Genomic DNA, 19,184 nt, shown 5'->3' with positions numbered 1-19,184 from the left:
CAAACTTTCACATTCTTATTCTTATAACTGGGTAAGAGAAATGCTATGGAATGAAGTTAAATAATACATGTCATAAAGAATTTAAAAACTGACTATCTTATAGGAGAATAAAAAATTCTAATCTGTGAAGAGGGTTTGATAGATTCATGTGCTATCATCCTGCACAGGCAATAATCTAATGTATATTGTAAATGATTAAGTATTGATATATATAAAGACTAATGAAAATCATATCAATACAAATATGATAAAAAATATGACAGTAGAAAAATTAAGGAAATTAGGAAAAATACCGTCCCATCACTTAATGCTTAATTTCCCCTAATAAGAGAACACCATTTGATTATTAGCTTTGGAGAAGGCAGAAACATTTAATACATTTAAAGTCCCAGCTTCTCAGATGAGAATATGGAACAACTAAGCCAACCTCCTAGTCTCCACGCAGCGCTCATCCTGCGGGAAAGTGGCCACTCCACGCCTGGGCCCTCCGGGCGCGTCTGTGCAGGCGCAGGGAGCACAGCTTCAGTTTGAGCCGTGGAGGCATAACGTCGAGTCTGTCTCTTGGAGTCCATGAGAAAAAACATCTTCTTCGTAGGCACAAGCAGCAGAGCCCTGGCACACCCCCTCCACTCTCTCCTTGGCCCTCTCCATCTCAATCCTCAGGTTATTTTTAAAGTATTCTGAAATATTACCACCCAAGTCCAATTGAAGGTCACCTGTATTGCAAACATAAAGTGTGTGTAATTCTTTCTCAAGGTGTAGTGAATGAACACCAAGCTTATTCATGGATAAGAGAAATGGGACAAATACAACTGCTAAAACTATGAAGCTCAAATAAAGATCACTTTTGAGATGAAATGGATTTCACGTTAATAGAGAACAAGTGTAATGTACAATGACAGAAAAGATTCTGGCCACTTGCAATCTGACATCAGTTTTGCGGGACTAATGTGATCGTATAATCTCATCATATTAGATCTAGAGTGGACCTAAATGAACCTCTTTAGAAGTTTAGGGGTCAAGGGAATCCTGTTCTTTTAAAAAGAGAAGTACCTACAGAAAAGGGTACAACTCAGAGAAGAGCTTGAGGAATTTTCCCCAACTGAACACAACCGCGTCCCAACACCAGGGATAAGAAGGAGAACCAGGGCCGCCTCTCCTCATCCCAGGGACTACTGGCCCCAAGGGGACACAGACCCTGCTCTCTATACCACAGATTAGTCTTGGCTGCTTTTATATTTAATAAAGAATGAAGTCATACAGAATATACTCCTTTTTGTTTGGCTTAACTCAATCCAGTGATACTATGGTGAGATTTATTCATATTGTTGCTTTAGCTGTAGTTCAATCATTCTCATTGCTGTAGAGTATTCCATTAGGTAAATATGCAACCTTTCTACACTCTACTTGATGGACATTCGAGTAGTTTTGGGTTTTGACTATGATGAGTATATCGATTATCGAGTATAAATAATAAAGTAAAGGACTATTTCAAGTAAAAGATTAAAGTTGTCACTGCAGATAAAAGAAACAAAATGCAGCTATATGCTGTTTATAAGGCAGCTGGTATAGCTATACAATATAAAACACAGAATGATGGCAAGAAGTATTACTATAGAGAAAAAGGAACATTTCATAATTATAAGAGAATTATATATTTTTTCTTTATCTTAGGTGTGTATGTGTATAAAACAAACCTAAAGTTCCAAGTATCCAGTAATTTATCTTTAAAATATGTAAAGCCAAAATTAACAGAAAAACAGACAAATCCGTAATCATAGTGGGCAACTTTAACATACCTCTCTTAACATAGCTGATAGAGTTAGCATAAAAAAAAATCAGTAAGAATACAGACAATCTGAACAATACAGTAAAGAAATGAGGTAAGTGACATATAGTAAACACAGAATACAGCACCAAACAACACCGATATTTCTAATATGTCTCAAACATTTACCAAAACTCACCATATGCTGGGCATAAAGAAAGTATAAACAGATTCTGAAGGATTAAAATAATTCAGACTATGCTCTGTAAGCACAGTAGATATAAGGTAGAAATCAATTTATATTACTATTTCAGTAGTTAACAAAAAGATAATTAGAAAATCCCCAAATGCCTGGAAATCAAATACTACATTTCTAAATAATCCACTTTTATTTAAAAAAAATAAATGACCACTTGTATCTTGTTTTTCAACAAAAGCTACAACCAAAATTAAAGCTCACATATAGCCTTTAATTCTCAGGAGTATGAAACGGAAAATGATATCAAAGTCATTCTTCTAGTTCCCAACAACAATTGAGAAAGAAGACAATGAATCATCAACGGAAGCCAACAGAGAAGAACACTGGGCAACGATGGATGCTAAGTATTATCACGTCAAACAGTTTACATATTGCACCATCTCGGTTAGATCATACGAAAACTGTGTTGTACGCATCACTATCCCAGGCTTACAGAGGGGAAGACTGAGACCCACAGAGTTAAAACAGGGTTTCCAAAGTCATTCAACAGGGGAATGAGAGCTGAAGTTAAAACCTAGCCTGCCCTGAAGGCCATGCACACAGAAACACGGGATGCCACAGTGAGGAGGGACCTCAGAGATGGCACAGACCTCACTGCAGGGCCCCCGGGGGAAGCACAACCACAGGAAAACCACTTTCTGCAGAACTGTTTTCCAACAACAAAAAAAATTAAATACCTTATTTTAACATAGACATTTCCAAATATCATCTTAACTAAAATTTAAAATACCCCAAATGACATTATTTACAATCTTTTCTGTTGCTGTTGTTGAACGTTTTCCTTCTCATGAGACCATTAGATGTTTGATCTACATGGGAGAGCCAAGTCAGATCCAGAGTGAATCTGTTTATTTGTTCTGGGGTAGTTTGAAAGAACTGCTTCATATGCTTCACTGAATTTTCGATTACAGATTTCTCAACACATGAATACTGTTGATAGCAAAGAAGGCAGCTGATAGTCACCGTCAGGTCTGGGCCATAACCCACTCTGAAGATTTCAGGCCACCTCCTGACCTTGCACAGTACCATCCATGAGGGATTCATCCACTGTGCTGCCTAATTCCTCTACCGGACAGCATGGAAGCAAGAGCCCGCTTCAGTATCTCACTTCACACGGAGGAAGGCGCGTTCCACACATTCATGAAGTGATCACAGTTGACTCAGAATTACAAGGTGAAAAAGTCAATCTAAGAACTATGCCGTTTTAAAGTTTTCTCTTAACTGAGCTAAGTTTATCAAAGCAAATCTATTACTGAAGAGCAATCTTGCCTTGCACGGGGGGAATAAACAAGTGACACCCCACAGGCACCACATGGATTTCGTTTGTCAAAATACTGAGGAATGCTACTGTGATTTATATAGAAAAAGGTTCCAAAAGAATCATAAAAATACAAACAGAAAACTAGGATCCTATGCTCAAGAGCATCACACACATACACAAGGAAACTAGGATAATTTTTCTAAAAAAGATTTTATACAAATGATATCTCAAAACAGAACTCTCAGCATCACTAGGGCAGCAATGGCGTAAGCAAAGAGTCTGTCCTTTCTGTGCAGAACAACAAAAGGAATGTGTTTCTTTGGGCTGCAATTAGCTTCCTCCCCCTTTCTTTGCTGTTTACCTCATTTAAGAGCTAGAGACACCTTATTTTAGGAAAATAACCTACTTTTAATGTCTAATTGGTGCAATGGAAGAGAGAGACAGAATGCGTCAATATTACATCTTGAGAAGCTGAAATAGTGAAACTACCTTGAAAATGGTACTTTGCTGACAACCTACCATCAGTTTAGATCATTCTGCTTGGCCATTTCTCGAAGCACCAGCTTTTAGGCAATATTTCTGACATCTGCATTGTCATGCACTCATATTAATAAAGAATCCATAGGTACTCATGGCCAGAAGCTATTTCAATTTGACTTTATCTGTTTTTGTGAACTACAGCTGATAAACTGTCTAGTTCAAAACCTTTTCAGTAACAACCTCACCAAAATGCAAAGAATATTGACCCCCATTTTTCTTTTTCAAAAACAGACGTGGGTACAACAGAGATTACTAAATCAGATGTTTTACCATGACTTTAAAGAGTCAAATTGATGAGTATAAACAGAGAAATTTGAGAGCACATCAACAGAAAACAAATAATAACCTTACATGCAAGTGTCAAATGGATTAGGACTATTATTCTACCTCAGATTACTCAACAAGTTCTGTTTCTTTCACTGTAGACATTACATGAACCAATGTCATTTACATAGTTTGCAAAGGCAGCCTTGCATCTGGGGTGGGATTTCACACAACTTTCAAACACTAGTGTCACTTCGCCAGCATCAGCACCAACACCCACAATCCTTTGCACTGATCATTCTCGGCACGAGAGTACCGTGCTAAGAGCTTCATAGCCAAGATCTTTTTAAATTCTCACCATAACCCTTTAAATAGATCCCACCACATCGACTTACGTACGAGAAATCTAAGGTGATGAGATGAGCCTGCCTGTAACCCACACAGCCAGGACGGGGAGGAGAGTTTAAATACAGCTCCAACTGCTCCCAAAGCACCTGCCTTAAACATCCCCTGGGTCCCCTGGCATCCCCTGGCATTATTTAAATACAGTCCTGTTTGGGCTACAGTTGGAACTTCCAGCAAATGTCCTGCAGGGGAATACCTCTTCCGACAGGTCCCATACTCACCACCCATCACCTGGCTACTCCGCACGGAAGAACTCCGCACTCAAGGCCCCCTTGTTCACTAAACAAAAGGCTGGGCACCAGGGGTCAACGTGCTTAACCCTGCAGTTGGTGACGCATCTCTGATCCTTCCACAGCATCTGACGGCCAGTCCAACAAGGCCAGAGTGCTCTCAGCAGCCTCTGCCATCACCAACGTTCCCTGAAACCCGTATGACGGTCCCTCCTAATTTTGGGGACACGTGTGGCACTCTGTTACCCCATCCAGGTTCTCCTGCTCTCCTCAGTCACATTCTTCTCCTTTCCAGGTACTTACTGGAAAACCGTGGTACAAGGGACAGGGCAGGCATAACATTTTAAATCACAAACATTTTTTGAAAAAGATTAAAAACCTTATCAATTAGCCAAAATACGAAGCTCAAACAACTACTACTGTTTCAGCTCAACCATGTTTTGAGTATTTGCTATTAATAACTCTGCTGTCCTGCGATGATTATTTCGTCATATTTGCTCTTGATGAAATATAATTGAACAGACCTATTTTCATAGTTGAGGGGGATAAGACCAAGTGTTCTTTTTTTTTTTTTTTTTTAATAAGTCTTGAAGCAGATACTATCACACATGCTACTACATTTAAATAAATGCTGGTAATGCACAAATAGCCTAGTAACTATTGTGATGAGTGAAGCATTTTATGTAATAGTTTTAGTTTCTTACCAGCGTGCAAGTAGGCCAGGTCAGGGTTTTCGATGTCAGGATGTTGTTCTTTCAAGTGGTTCCGAAATTCCACAGGGACGTTGGTTCCATAGTCACACTTGGGGCAGTTGTACATCTTGACTCCTTCATGTTTGCCTGTATGTAGAATGTGTTTGCGGATATTTTCAGCACAGTTTGACCTACCAAGTAAGCAAGAAAAGTAAACGGAATTAAGGTCAAATCAATAACATGAGACCACAGATCAGGATGGCAGTGACCACTCATGTAGGCCTCACAGGTGTCAGGTGCTATGTATGCTATAAGTGTTGTGCTCTGTAAGAGTTAACATGAATCCTATGAGGCTGGGAGCTTTTGTAACCTTGGTGCTAATTTCTAGGTTGGCTTTTACCTGAGCGATTCATTTCTATGCAGAACTGGAAACACAAAGTCCCAAGTTTTATGATTTTAATATCAAATTATTCTGGCACCACTTGAGGGCAGTGAAGGAGTTTCCTTAATCCCGAGAACACACCTTGCACCACGGAGTACTGATACAAAGGCAAGCCCTGTCACCTCCACTGAAATTGGAGCACTAAGGAAAAAGAGATGCTTGACTTTTACACCTGTCAAGTGAGCTGCTTCTAAGTAAGGCTCTGAGATAGTCTGACGATAGAAAAGTAGCTGGAAACAGCCCCTCAGCCCACAGCTGGGCAATGCGTGAAGTCCCAGTGAGGCTCCTGTACTGGTGTAGCTTTGAAGAGGGTGGACTGAATAAATACAACTCAGGGTCTGTGTCCTGCCCACCAAACTGTCCCTGAAAATAGGCTCCTCTCCCGCTGCTTTCCTGCAGACGCAGAAATGCAAGGCCTGAAACGGCCAGAACCCCGGGCACAGGGAACTGCTCACGAGGCAACTGTTCCGCCTGCTCCCAGCCCTGTCAGCACAGGCACCGCGACTGCGCCCCCGACCCCGTCCACACGTGCAGCTGCTTCCCTTCCGTCTCTGTCGTCGTTAAAGCAGTAGTAAAAGGCGCCCAGCACAGGTTCCAGCGGGGGGGGGGGGGGGGGGGGGGGGGGGGTGTGTGTGTGTGTGTGTGTGTGTGTGTGTGTGTGTGTGTGTGTGTGTGTGTGTGTGTGTGTGTGTGTGTGTGTGTGTGTGTGTGTGTGTGTGTGTGTGTGTGTGTGTGTGTGTGTGTGTGTGTGTGTGTGTGTGTGTCGGGGGTGAGGTGCTCAACCACAAAGAAACGAAGAATCAGATGGCCTCAGATTTCCAACAGAGCGAAATGAAGTGCCCGAAGAAAATCAAGCACTATGTTTATCAGTCTTCCCTGCAGGTACTGCTGAAGGACAAAATCCTGTAGGACGATGTCTGAAGAAAAGGTTCCATGTCCAGAAAAAGTTAGGACATGGTAGGTATTTAGCAAACGCATCTCACGACGCACTGATTCAGATTATGAGGGCTCCACAACGAAGCTTTCTGTGGCTCCGCATGGCCGCAAGACTTCTAAGTGGAATTATGCTTCTGTGTAATACGTAACTGCACCCAGGAACGCACCCTGGGAGCACTGGTGAAGAATACAAAAATGGTTATAACCCCAAATTTTAGAGTAGCTATGGTGTCAGTCATACGTAGAGGCAGCAAACACCTTCAGAAACGCAAAGACTCGGTAGACACGCTAGCTGTTCACTCAGGACCAGAGGAGGGCGGAGCGGTGTCATCAAGCAAGCAGAGCTCACGGCCGTGGCGCTGGGAACAGTGCCCCACAGGGACTGCCTTTCCTTCCAGCACGTGGAGGAGCTGACCTACAATCACCTTCCTCCTGAATGGCAGCCTACGCTGTGCTGACAGCCCTACAGCTGGACCCGAGACACTCCTTTGGGAAAGCTTCTGCTACTTCCCCCCATCCCCAGGCAGGGCCTGGCATCAAATGTACACATCGGCTCTACATGGGTAGGAAGATGAAATCAGATCCCTCTCAGCCTAGACTAGAAAGAAACACACCAGGCCGCTAATGCCCGATGCAGCAATGCCCATTTCTTTTTTTCCCAAACATATTTTAATGATTTACATATTAATGCTTACATATTTTTCAAAAAACTTAAATAACACCAAAGAAGATGGAGGAGGAGGAAGAGGAGCGGGAGGGGGAGGAGCGGGAGGGGGAGGAAGAGAACGGGCGCAGCAGAGGTGTTCTCAGCTATGTGTACTTTGCCTTTGGCAGGGGCTCTGTGTTAAGTCTCTCTCAGAACTTAGACTAAATCTGCATAAGACAGTTAGTGAACATATGCATGTACAACTTATCTCTTTCTTGTCACTACTGGATTATCAAATTTGCTTTCTATATAAATTCCCTACTGTTAATTAATAACCACTGTAATAGGGTAATGATGGGTAAGAACCTCACGTGTTCTGTGTGCCTGCCACCGGCCTGGCTACTTTGACACTGTCCCAGGACCCCGTGGCAGAGACTGTTGAGGGACCATCTCGGAGATGAGTATCAACGGCTACAGGGCTAGAAAAGTGGTTAAGACAGAATCTGAATGTCAATTTTCTGTGCTCAGGGGCAGGGCATTTCAGGCACACCACAGTCCTCCTTCCTTACAGTATTTACGTATCAAAGGTACTGGCACATTCTAAGAAAAGAGTGGGGTTCTAGAGTCTCTTAAATGTATAAATATTCTTGGAATAAATAACAGCTCTGCATCGAGTTGACAGAAGTAACACAGAAAACCATCTGAAGGCAGATGAGACAAATGTCCAGTCTGTGCTAGTGAAAAGGAAGAGGACCAGTTGGGGAACTCACTGGGTGAACTGTTCCAAGTCATTCTCTAAGTCAATGGATCTCCCAATTGTTTCCATGGCATCACAGACACCCCCTAAATTCACCACTGTTTACTGACATCGGGGAGTGAAAACAAAACCTACTACTGTACTTAATTATTACTGTCTATTAGGACTGTTGAGTCTTTGGTGCCACCTATATTATTTCCTTATGGAAAAAGCTAGGCATAAAGAGTCATCAAAGACAATCACTGATCAAGTGAGGAAATTAAAATTACCCAAGTACACACATTTCAGTGTATGATGTCTACTTAAATGGGGGACGATATAAGCAACAAATCCTAATCTTTGGTGAAGGAAGAAAGAAATGACTTTGAAAACTGAATATTTTGTTTTTAAGAAGTGTATATCTTGGATAAAAATAAAGCAATATCTCTTAGTACGTCAATAGCACATGGAATTTAATAATCAGGGGACTATTACTGAAGCAAGTGAAAGTGGGGAGGGAGGATTAAAAAGACGAGAGCCTTCTTTTTATTTAAAAATATAGACTAAAAACAAGAAAGAAGTGGTGTGGAACTTGGTATTTCAGGTTAAGGATCATTTCATACGTATATTTTATACCTATTTATTTTTATTTATGATATATATACTATTTATATCTTTTATGTAAAGAATACATCTGTGTGTATACATATAATTCTGTTTTATACACACATATAAGAAACATTAAATATATGCAAACAAGAAGAAAAAATTGTCAATGTCTGTCTGCAATAGAAAAGATACATTTCATCTATTTCGTTGGTAATAGCGTATTTGTGTACTATCATAATTTGTCCTGCATCTAATGTCATGTAACATAAAATTTTTTAAAATACTGAGACCAAAAGGAACCTTTCACACCTACAAAATCAAACTATTTCAATCCAAGCCTAAAAAGTAAAAGCTGTAACATATTATATCAACATCATTTAAAGCAGAACACCTATAAAGTAGGGGCAAACTGCAATCCCTATACTTGAGACTATCCTAAAACAGGTAGCTGACTATGCAGCAATGTTATAAGATTCAGTGAACAATAAGTAGATTGGGTAACTTTAGCCAAGGAATTCTGAATGACATTAAGCCCCAAAATGATATTCTTCCCCAAAACAGAACTTCCAAGTAGTAATTAGAATGGTAAGTTGAAGAGGGACAAATGAAGAGCAGGTCAGGCAGGAGAAGTAAGGATGGCCTAGGGGCTTCCCTGGCGGTCCAGTGGTTAGGACTCCACGCTTCCACTGCAGGGGGCACAGGTTCGAACCCTGGTCAGGGAACTAAGATCCCACATGCCATGTGGCATGGCCAAAAAACAATAAAATAAAGTAGAAAAGGATGTTCTAAGACATTATTTCAAACAGGGTCTGACCTAGATTGCCAGGAATTAACAGCAGTTAAACCAAGTGGGCATATAATCATTAGGAGTGGGTGACTGAATATGTCTTCAGTTGGACATTGATTTTTAAGGTAGAGAGTGTATTTTTGTCCCATGTTCATAGATTGGAAGACTTAATATTATCAAGATGGCAATACTCCCCAAATTGATGTACAGACTCAGTGCAATCCTATCAAAATCTCAGCTGGATTTCTTATAGAAATTGACATGCTGATCCTAAAATTCACAAGGAAACGCATGCGACCTAGAAAACTCAATACCATCTCAGAAAGAACTAAGTTGAGGACTCACACTTTCTGATTTCAAAACTTATGAAGCAACAGTAATCAAGACAGTGTGGGACGACAAAAAGAACAGATGTAGGAGCTCTTAGCAGGGAAAGTGGGACCACCGTTCCATGGGAAGTTAGATGCCGCAGCGCAGGGCTGCAGGCTCCTTGTGGGGAGCAGGGATCCGTGCCGGACTTGCTGGGCCCGTGAGCGCAAGCACTGGGTTTACGGGGAAGGCCTTCTAAATTATGAGGACGTTTCACATGAAATTGTGAAATAGGACACGCTGAAAATCTTGAGGCAGCTTTACATATACGTACATACATATGTGTATAAATATATAAAGCGTGGGCTAGGCAATTAGCAAAAGGACCAGAGATGTGACCTGACTAATTTTACGGCTTCTTAAAAAATATGTAATAAAGGAAATATTTTATTCAGTTCAAAAGCAGTGCATTTTAAAATAATAAATTAATAAAATAAACCACAAGTGCTTCTAGAACGCCAAAAGATTATGTCAGTACTACACGCTCACTATTAACACAAAACCATGTTAAATTTATGTTATTTAACCTAATAAGAAGGAAGCTTAAAAAAAAATCCTAGTGAATATTTTTTCCTCTTTTGATGCATATTATTTCAGTTATTAAAAAATAACGCACCGCTGAAGTTGAAGAAACATACCTTCACATATTTCAAACATCAAACAGCCTAGTGATAGACAGATATAGTAAAGCCTCCTCCCAGCACGGGCCGATCACCCCCACCTCCACCAGGGACCCGGGATCCCTAGCTTCTTATCAATCTTTTGGGAGAATTAAGAATGGTTTTTCCAATCCACAAACACACTGTATCTTCTTTTCTCCCCTCTTCTTGTATGTAAATTTCTTGGCATAACACGTGTCAGCAGCACCTTTGTCTGCCTAACAACAGAGCGTGGGGATGTTGTTTCCACGTGACTATGTAGGAGCAGAGTGTCCTTCCTGATGCCTCCCTTTACCCTCCCCTACTCCCTCCCTCTGCTCCGCCTCCTTTCCTTCCCCTGTTAATAGCCAGGCAGTATTTCACGATAAGGACAGAGAGTAGTATATTTAACTGACCCTCTACTGATGAACATTTAGGTTGTTTCCAATCATTTGCTAGTATAAACAAGGTTGCAATGAATCATCTTGTGAAACACTTTCCATTTCTCAGGATGCCAAGAAAATCTCAGGATGCCAAGTGGAATTGCTTCCAATGGCAATGGGCATATGCTTTTGTAATTTTGATAAATGCTGCCCAACTGCCCTCCAGAGGAGTTGTAGCAATTTACACTTCCACCAACAATGATCGAGAGAGTCTGTTTCTGCACATTCGTGCCACTGCAGTGTGTTGTGTTACCAAACTTTCAAATTTTTGCCAACTTGGTGGGTGAAAAATGGTAGCTCACTGGGGTTTCAATTTTTAACCTTTAGAAGTTTTAATCTGCATTTCTCTTGTAACGAATAAAGTTTCTTCGAATATTGAAATGTCATATGTATTTTCTTTTCTCTGTACTGCTTTTCCATATTTTTGATCAGTTTTTTTTCTAAGGGTTGTTAGGCATTCTCTTATACATAAAGGAGGTAGATACTTTATGGCAAAAGTAACAAATATTTCTTCCTTAGTTTCCTTTAGACTTTGCTTACAGCATCTTCTGAAAAGCAGAAGCGTTTTATTTTGTTCATCTTTTGTCCTATGGCTTCCTTACTTGGAGGTCATAAAAGGATTGTCCCAAATTTGGTTCTAGTACTTGAATAGTTTCATTATGTTCCACTAAATATTAGATCCCTTTCAAAATTCTCCTAGAGCGTGGTGTGAACTGTGGACCCAGACTGCTAGCCAGAGCTGTCAAGACAACATCTTAAGAGTCTACCTTTCCCCCACTGACTTGAAATGCTACCTTCATCAATATTTTATTTATTTGAAGCTAATTCTGGATTTCCTATCCCAGTCTGCTGGTCTGTCTATGCCTGCGTCCGTCTGTTACAATGAACCAAACTGCACAAGGCTCACATCTGGTAGAACTCATCCTTCTGCATTGCTCCTTTTCCTCCCAGGTCACAGCTGCCCACCCAAGCCATCAGGTCGTCAATCACAAGACTGTGCTGGTGAGCTGGTGTGGCAAACGTCATGAGTTAACTACGGAACCAGAGAGAATAAAGTAGTATCACTAAGACACAATCAGGTAATTTCTATGTATTTATTAACAGGTACTGGTAATACTGTCTTACCGATAAAGAAAAGGAAATGCAGAGAGAGCGGGCACAGATGTCATGCGCTAACGTGCACACACATCCCAACGAACATTCCTTTCCTAGTTCCCCGAGGGAAGCTATGTACCTGCCTCACCACTCCCAAACTCCTGTGTGAAATTAAAGACTGTCTTGGTCTACTGCTAATAATCTGACAGGTTGTGTATGTAAATGGACATTAAAATCTTCTGAAAGTTCTACTTAAAGAACTGTGTTAGTTTTCTTTAACATTCTCCCTTCCACACTTTCTGACCATGGAGTATTTTGTTGTTGTTGTTGTTGTTTTATGGGAATAATATATGTATCTCATAAGGCTGTCATGAGGGTTAAGGTAAATGATATTAAACAAGTTCAGAAAATACAGGAGGTACTCAGTTCGCTTTTGATTACTATTGCTAGTCTTTCTATTAAATGCAGTACAGTTCAACTATTTGGATCACCATTAGCAATTTTCTCACTGTATACGAAAGGCAATTTCAATTCGTTTGAAAAATAGATTCCCCAAACAGTTATATAGTGTATGCATGCATATATGTTTAGAAATGTGATTTCTTTTTCTGCCTGTTCAGAATATACTTTTTGAACTAATACCCTTGAAAAGAATTACTCTGTAGTTAAGTTTGCATTGGAACAAGTGTATTATAGTACATATTTATCTAAAAGTTCAGTTGAAAGAGGCTTCTACTGTATCTTTAAAAGAGTAATCCAAAATGAATAAAGAATAATCCAAAGGAAGTCTTTTTGTAAACTAAATTTAAGAAGTTTTCACATTTTTTTAACCAGTAGTATTTAATTATAAATTCACTGAGCAAAAACTGAGTCTAAGAAAGCCTGGGAAATCTCCAAGGGAGAAGAAAATAAAGCTGCGAGTCACTGCAGGTGGCAGGCAGTAACCAATACAGCAGCTAAGGGCTTCTTCCACGATTTACGTAACACAGCCCAGGATACAGTCCTCTGCCACTTATGTTCTCACTAAAGGACCCATAAAGAAAGAGCCTGGTAATTTTAGATTACTAAGCAGTTGTGCTGGTTAAATTTAAAATTGGTTAGAGGGTACAAGAATAAAGAAGTTCCTATTCCTCTGGTTAAAATGGAACATTTTATCAACGATGTTTAGCAAACAGATGAATGTCATTGGGAGTGTTGAACGCAATACATCACCAGGACAAAGAACACAAAGACCAATGTATACAAGGGATAAAGATGTCATTTCAGATCAATGAGGGAATGATGGGTTATACAACAAATGGTGTTCAGTCAATTGCCTATCACGTGGGGAAGAATAAGTTAGACAGGTGGAATTTTAGACTTCTTGTGGTCTTATACCATGCAAAAATAAATGCCATTTGGACTTTAAGATTAACCTAAGGACACTAAATTATAAACGTGCTAGAAGAAAATACAAGAAAATATTTTTATAATCTTGATTTGAAAGAGCTTTCCTGAATAAAATTCAGAACACAAATGCTATAAAAAGATGTAGCAAAAACACTTCATAAAACTTAAAACTGCTATATAGCATAATAGTCATAAATAAAGTTAAAAGACAGGGCAAAGAAATGGACAAAATATATGAAACATATATAAAATGATTAATATACAGACTACAAAATGAGTACCTATGATTAATAAGAAAAAAGATAAAAATCTTAAAAACTGGATAAAAAACATAAGCAAGAAATTCCTAACTGGAGATCTACAAATGGTTATGTAAGCATTAAATGACTCTAGTAACCAAGGAAATACCAATTAAAGCCTAAGGTAACAGAAGGGCAAAATTTAAGAAGACTGGTAGCATTAATGAATGGTAAGGGAAACGAATGCCACTGGTAAGTGTCAGTTAGCAAAGGCTTTGGGAAGACGTCTGATGACAGCCTTCAAAAGTAAAATACACACATACTCTTGGACTTAGCAGTTCATTTATAGAAGTTATCCACAAGGAGAGTCATTAAACCATTATTTACGGCTAAACACTAGGGGAGAATGTGAAACTAGATGTTTGCTTACAAAGGAAATGAGCTGTTAATTTACAATGATCCACACTACGGATTTCCATACTGCTGAGAGGTAAGGGTTACCCTGCAAGCCTGCTTCCCAGAGTAGGAGCTGGTCTCCTACAGAGCTCCATGGAAGCCAACTACATCCTGGTAGAATGCTGGGAGGGCACAGCCTGATCACAGGAAAAGCAAGGGTACCCCCAACCGTGAGTGTTCATGTGGTGCCAGAACAAGGCAAGCGACCTGGCAGGCCAGGCCACACGACTGCTCCCGCACAGCCCTGACCTCACGCCACCCAGGGTGGACTCCCCAAGCCGTGGAGCTGACCAGTCCCATGGTGCCTTTCCCAGTCTGACGCCAGGCACCGCAACGTCCCTGAGTGTGGCTCCAGAGAACCACAGGTGTGACAGGTACAGAGACAGGCTGAGGGGAGGAGTAACGATGACACGCCTGTCTCTGAATCTCCCTCAAGTGCTACGGAGGAAGCCCTGGTGTGTGTGGGTGCAGCTCATCTTTCATCCCTATTTGTTGGACAAAAGCCACTCAACAAAATAAGGTACACCTTATGTACTACCACGGAAAAACTTCCAAGACACACTGTTAGGTTAAAAAAAAAATAAAGCAAGTCCCAGGTAAATACATATAAGAATCCTTTCAGCTTTTGAAAACTATACAATATACTCATATAGATACACAAATGCATTAAATGGGTATTAGAAGAAAGCCTAGCAAACTATTGATGGTAATTATATTTATGGAAAGGTTTCCAAGGCAGAGGGAACTTCTACGTTTGCTCAGTATATTTCTGGATCACTTGGATTATTCATGAGAATATCTTTAAGTTTTACTCATGTAAAGCAAATATGATCAAAACATGCAGTTTAAAAACAACTGGATTGGATAGTATTATACAGAATGTAAATGTCATAAACAATACAACAGTATAGCTGACATAAGTTGGTAATAGAAAGGAAAATCAAGTGTAAAGATTCTCATGCTTACATAGACATAATTCAATTTGATGAATCAAGTAAAAGATTTAAGTAAGGTAAGTCAGGTGGTAAAGGTAATCACTTAGAAAACCAAAATGAATACAGTAAAAAAATAGGGGAGAGAGGAGAGGTGTAGCGGTAAACCGGGTGCATGAGCTAACTTCCTGATCTATGACAACAACCGGACGCTGCCTATAAACCAAGAAACAGAGAGTCAGCAAAGTGTTTAGGTTATCTCTAGCAGGGCAAAAATATGAATGATCACAAGTGGTTACGTCAGGAGAGCGGGGCGTGAAGAGGACCTGGAATGGGGCGGGATAGTTAGACTGACTTTTCAAATGATAAAGTTCAAATAGTAAAAATAATATACAATAACAGTAAGTTTTATAGGCATCTAAGTAAAATAGATACTTAAAAATAGCAGTATATTTCATTACTTACAAAATTATCCACAGTTTCTTTTTTTGGATAATTTTGTAAGTAATGAAATACACCATTTCTATAAACTCTAAGGCAAAAAGAATTTATAGAAATCAGAAGTAAGCACAAAACACAATCTTCTGAACATTTTCTGCAATATCAAATTTTAATTGGACAATTTCTGGATCACCCTGTTCTAAATTCTACGAATTTTCTTTTTCTTTTTTCCTAACTGATGGCTAACTATTAAATAGGACAATTCCTATCAGGTCACTTCTCATTGTTTCCTGCTCGTCATAAATCCCAATTCTTTGAAATCAATCGCTGTGACAATAAAAACTGATGTACATTAATTTTTCTCCCCATTTCTCAGCTATAGTTATGTTAACATTTGTTATGTGATATAAGGGGATGTACGTCATCTGATGATAACACAGAACAGTGTCTCACAGGAAGAAGGAGCCCGTGAGTTCGCACAGGAGTGGATGAAGACGGTCGCCTGACTGACCGTGCTCCAGCCACTGCTCTCCAGGGGCTGGAAGGATCCAGGTTCTGGGCTCTGCCGCTGTGTCGCTGTCAGGTATTCACAGCCCCGTCCCGAGTGCAGCGACCACTACCATGTGCTCACGGAGAAGCCGCCACATGGCAGCCACAGCACTGGCCCACGTGACCCACGCGTGGGCTCTGCTCACCCGTACGTCTGAGTGCTGGTCTAAAAGCCACAGGGCAAGGCCAGCCTTTCAGACCCACTGGGAGGTCTTTCAGAACAGAAGTAATTTAAGCCTAATTATCATTATGATTTCCATGGGAAGTCTATAATTACAAGAAAAGTCTATTTTCGTAGGTATTGATTTATTATTTTCAAAATGAATTTACTCAACAAATATTTATTTAGTGCCTACTACATTAAAAGAAACATAAAAATGAATCATTTGGGTTATATCCTCAAAGAGAATACAATGTGATAGGAGAGATGAGCCATGTACATCAACAACCATAACAAAAGGCCATGCTGCATAAAATGAAACTTAATTTTGAAACAGGGTTGAAAATTCCACCTGTCTACTTACAGGACTGCCACGCCCCCTTCAGTGACATCTTTAATTGAGAATGGCCTAAAATTATCTTGTTTCCACGCTATTCAAAATGCTTGACTGACTTCAACTGACTTCAAATAACACTGATCAACTGCACACTTGCCTATGGATATGCCACTGCCTTTGATAGGATTTGCACACTGCTCTACCGTTCCTTCTATTCCCAAGAGTATGTAGAACTTCCCATCTGTTCTTCGTCATTCATGTTCCCACATTTACATCCACTTAAATTCCTTCTCTATTCATATCCCTGATCGTTTTGGTTTCTACAACCAGTAAGAGGAGTAAGCTGCTTTGAATTTAACAACCTGCTCCACCTTCCACTCTGCTGGAGAACAATGAGATTCACAAGGAAGAAATAGTAGGAAGCGACAGTAAACTCTGTCTCTGTTAGAAACCCAAATTATTTCGTTAGCATTTAACGCTTCAAGAATAGTCCCACTCACACAGTTTGTGTGGTTGTAGAACAGGAGATTGATTTAAACACGTGACCAGACGTGGCTTGTTCTCCATGGCATATGCAGGGAGGAGGGCCACCCACCAGTGCAAGCCCTACAGAACCTTGACTTCTCCTTGGTTCTTCTTTAGCCCAAAAAGGAAAAGAGAGTTACAATTTCATTAACTGTTCACTTCTCAATATACTGAATATATATTCTCAGTCTAGAGGAAGGTAACTTGCTTTGAGAAAAGTGCAACCTAGTAGACTTTCATCTGCCATGAAGACAAGCTATAAGCTTATATGAGTAAGTTTAAGTAATTACCAGATGCCGTATCCTACGTGCTTATGAGAAAATAAATCCCCGTTCTCTCAGGTAAAAGCGTGTAGCAGACGTTAATGGTGGCCTATCCTTTAACAAAACAGAAATATTCCAGCATCCAAATTAGTCCAGCACGATGCCTACAGGGCTTCAGGGAAAAGGCCTTGGTGGCCAACGTTTCACATATTTCAGTTACACAAAATTGTATATATAATTTTGTGTAACTGAAATATATATATATATATATATATGTATATATATACATATATATATTTTTTTTAATCACTGACTTGGAATTCTTTTTTTTAATACCATTGGAATCTTTTTTTTTTTAATATTCATTTGTTTTCTTTATTTTTTTTTGGCTGCATCGGGTCTTCGCTGCAGCGCACAGGCTTCTCTCCAATTGCGGCATGCAGGTTTTCTCTCTCTAGTTGTGGCGCGCGGGCTCCAGGGTGCGTGGGCACACGGGCTTAGTTGTCCCACGGCATGTGGGAGACTAGTTCCCCGACCAGGGATCCAACCCGCGTCCCCTGCACTGGCAGGCAGGCTCTTTACCACTGGACCATCAGGGAGGTCCCTATATATTTTTCTTTACAGCAGGAATCCTGTGAGTCTTTAATATGCTCTTCATTATGCGTCTGAGGAAGGCGGTGCAATACAGCAAGTGTTTCTCAAACTAACGTGACCACAGAAACGTTTTTCAAGGCTGAGCTAACAACGCCGCTTGAAGTTAGTGACGGGTGAAACCAGAACACCAGGTTAGCCGTACACGTCGCTCCTCCTCCCATGCGTTTTCTGTGCAGCCGCGGCGAGTGCTGGTGGAGATCCTTTCCGCTGTTATCTTGCCACGCTTTTTATACTGGACCTTTGAAATAAACAGAGTCCCCACTCCAGCTTTTCATTTCTACAAACCTACGTCCTTACAGCACAGAGTGTTAGTCTCTCCTCTTCTGTTAACTAGCTAATTTAGCAAAGTGAAACGCTGTGAAACCAGGAAAGGCCCGTGGACGAGAGGCCTTCCGAAGAAAAGGATCTTTAACAAAGTTCAGGCAAGTGCAGCCTGCCCCTCCTGCTAAGTCCAAGCAGTCACTGGAATCGTAGTTGTAGGGGAGGCTAAGGAGGGCAGAGAGGTGCACAGAGACGCTCACCAGGGCCTGAACTACACGCAGGTGTGCGCTTACCCAGCTCTGGCTTGAAATAGCTACAAATAATACTGCTTTACAATTGAAGATATAAATATATGTACTAGTTTACTGTAGCTTTTCTAGTTGAAAGCTTTTCAAACTTAAGGTTATATAAGTAAAATTTTTACTGACCCAAAAATACATTTCACAACATTTCTGAGAGTCTGGGCCACACTTGATTTTACTTGGGACAATCTTACAATGTCAAAGAGACCAAAAAGAAATTAAAAGGCTGGATTTAAAATACCCACAGCTTCTGCACACATGCGTAAGAGCACACTTCATTGGGGAGGTATGCAGACCTGATCACAATAATTCACTACACGCCCAAAGACTCCCTTGGTCTATTAGGGGCACGGGAGGGGCTGCCATAAAATTTAAAATACTTCTCAAGTGGCTGAAAGGAGAGCGCATCCCTCACACCTGGTGTACTGGAGGAGCCTGGCCAGCAAGCCACCAGGATTAGAGCGAGGAGGTGTGGCAAATAATAAGACAGAAAGTTTATTTTCTGGCCACAGGAAACAGTGAACTTCCCTGTCTTTGAAAGTCTCTTGAAAGGCTC

General features: G+C 40.5%; 1 protein-coding gene across 1 annotated transcript in view; it reads right to left on the bottom strand.

Annotated features, from left to right (window-relative positions):
• Positions 1-19,184, bottom strand: part of ZNF407 (zinc finger protein 407) — a 417,355-nt gene that overhangs the window by 138,341 nt on the left and 259,830 nt on the right. The window contains exon 8 of the mRNA XM_036823222.1: positions 5,432-5,610. Within this exon, the coding sequence (XP_036679117.1) occupies positions 5,432-5,610 (179 nt within the window). The remainder of the gene's footprint in view (positions 1-5,431; positions 5,611-19,184) is intronic.

This window comes from Balaenoptera musculus, chromosome 14 (genome assembly GCF_009873245.2).
Source record: "Balaenoptera musculus isolate JJ_BM4_2016_0621 chromosome 14, mBalMus1.pri.v3, whole genome shotgun sequence".
Taxonomy (NCBI): domain Eukaryota; kingdom Metazoa; phylum Chordata; class Mammalia; order Artiodactyla; family Balaenopteridae; genus Balaenoptera; species Balaenoptera musculus.
This window is presented reverse-complemented; position numbering and strand designations above follow the sequence as displayed.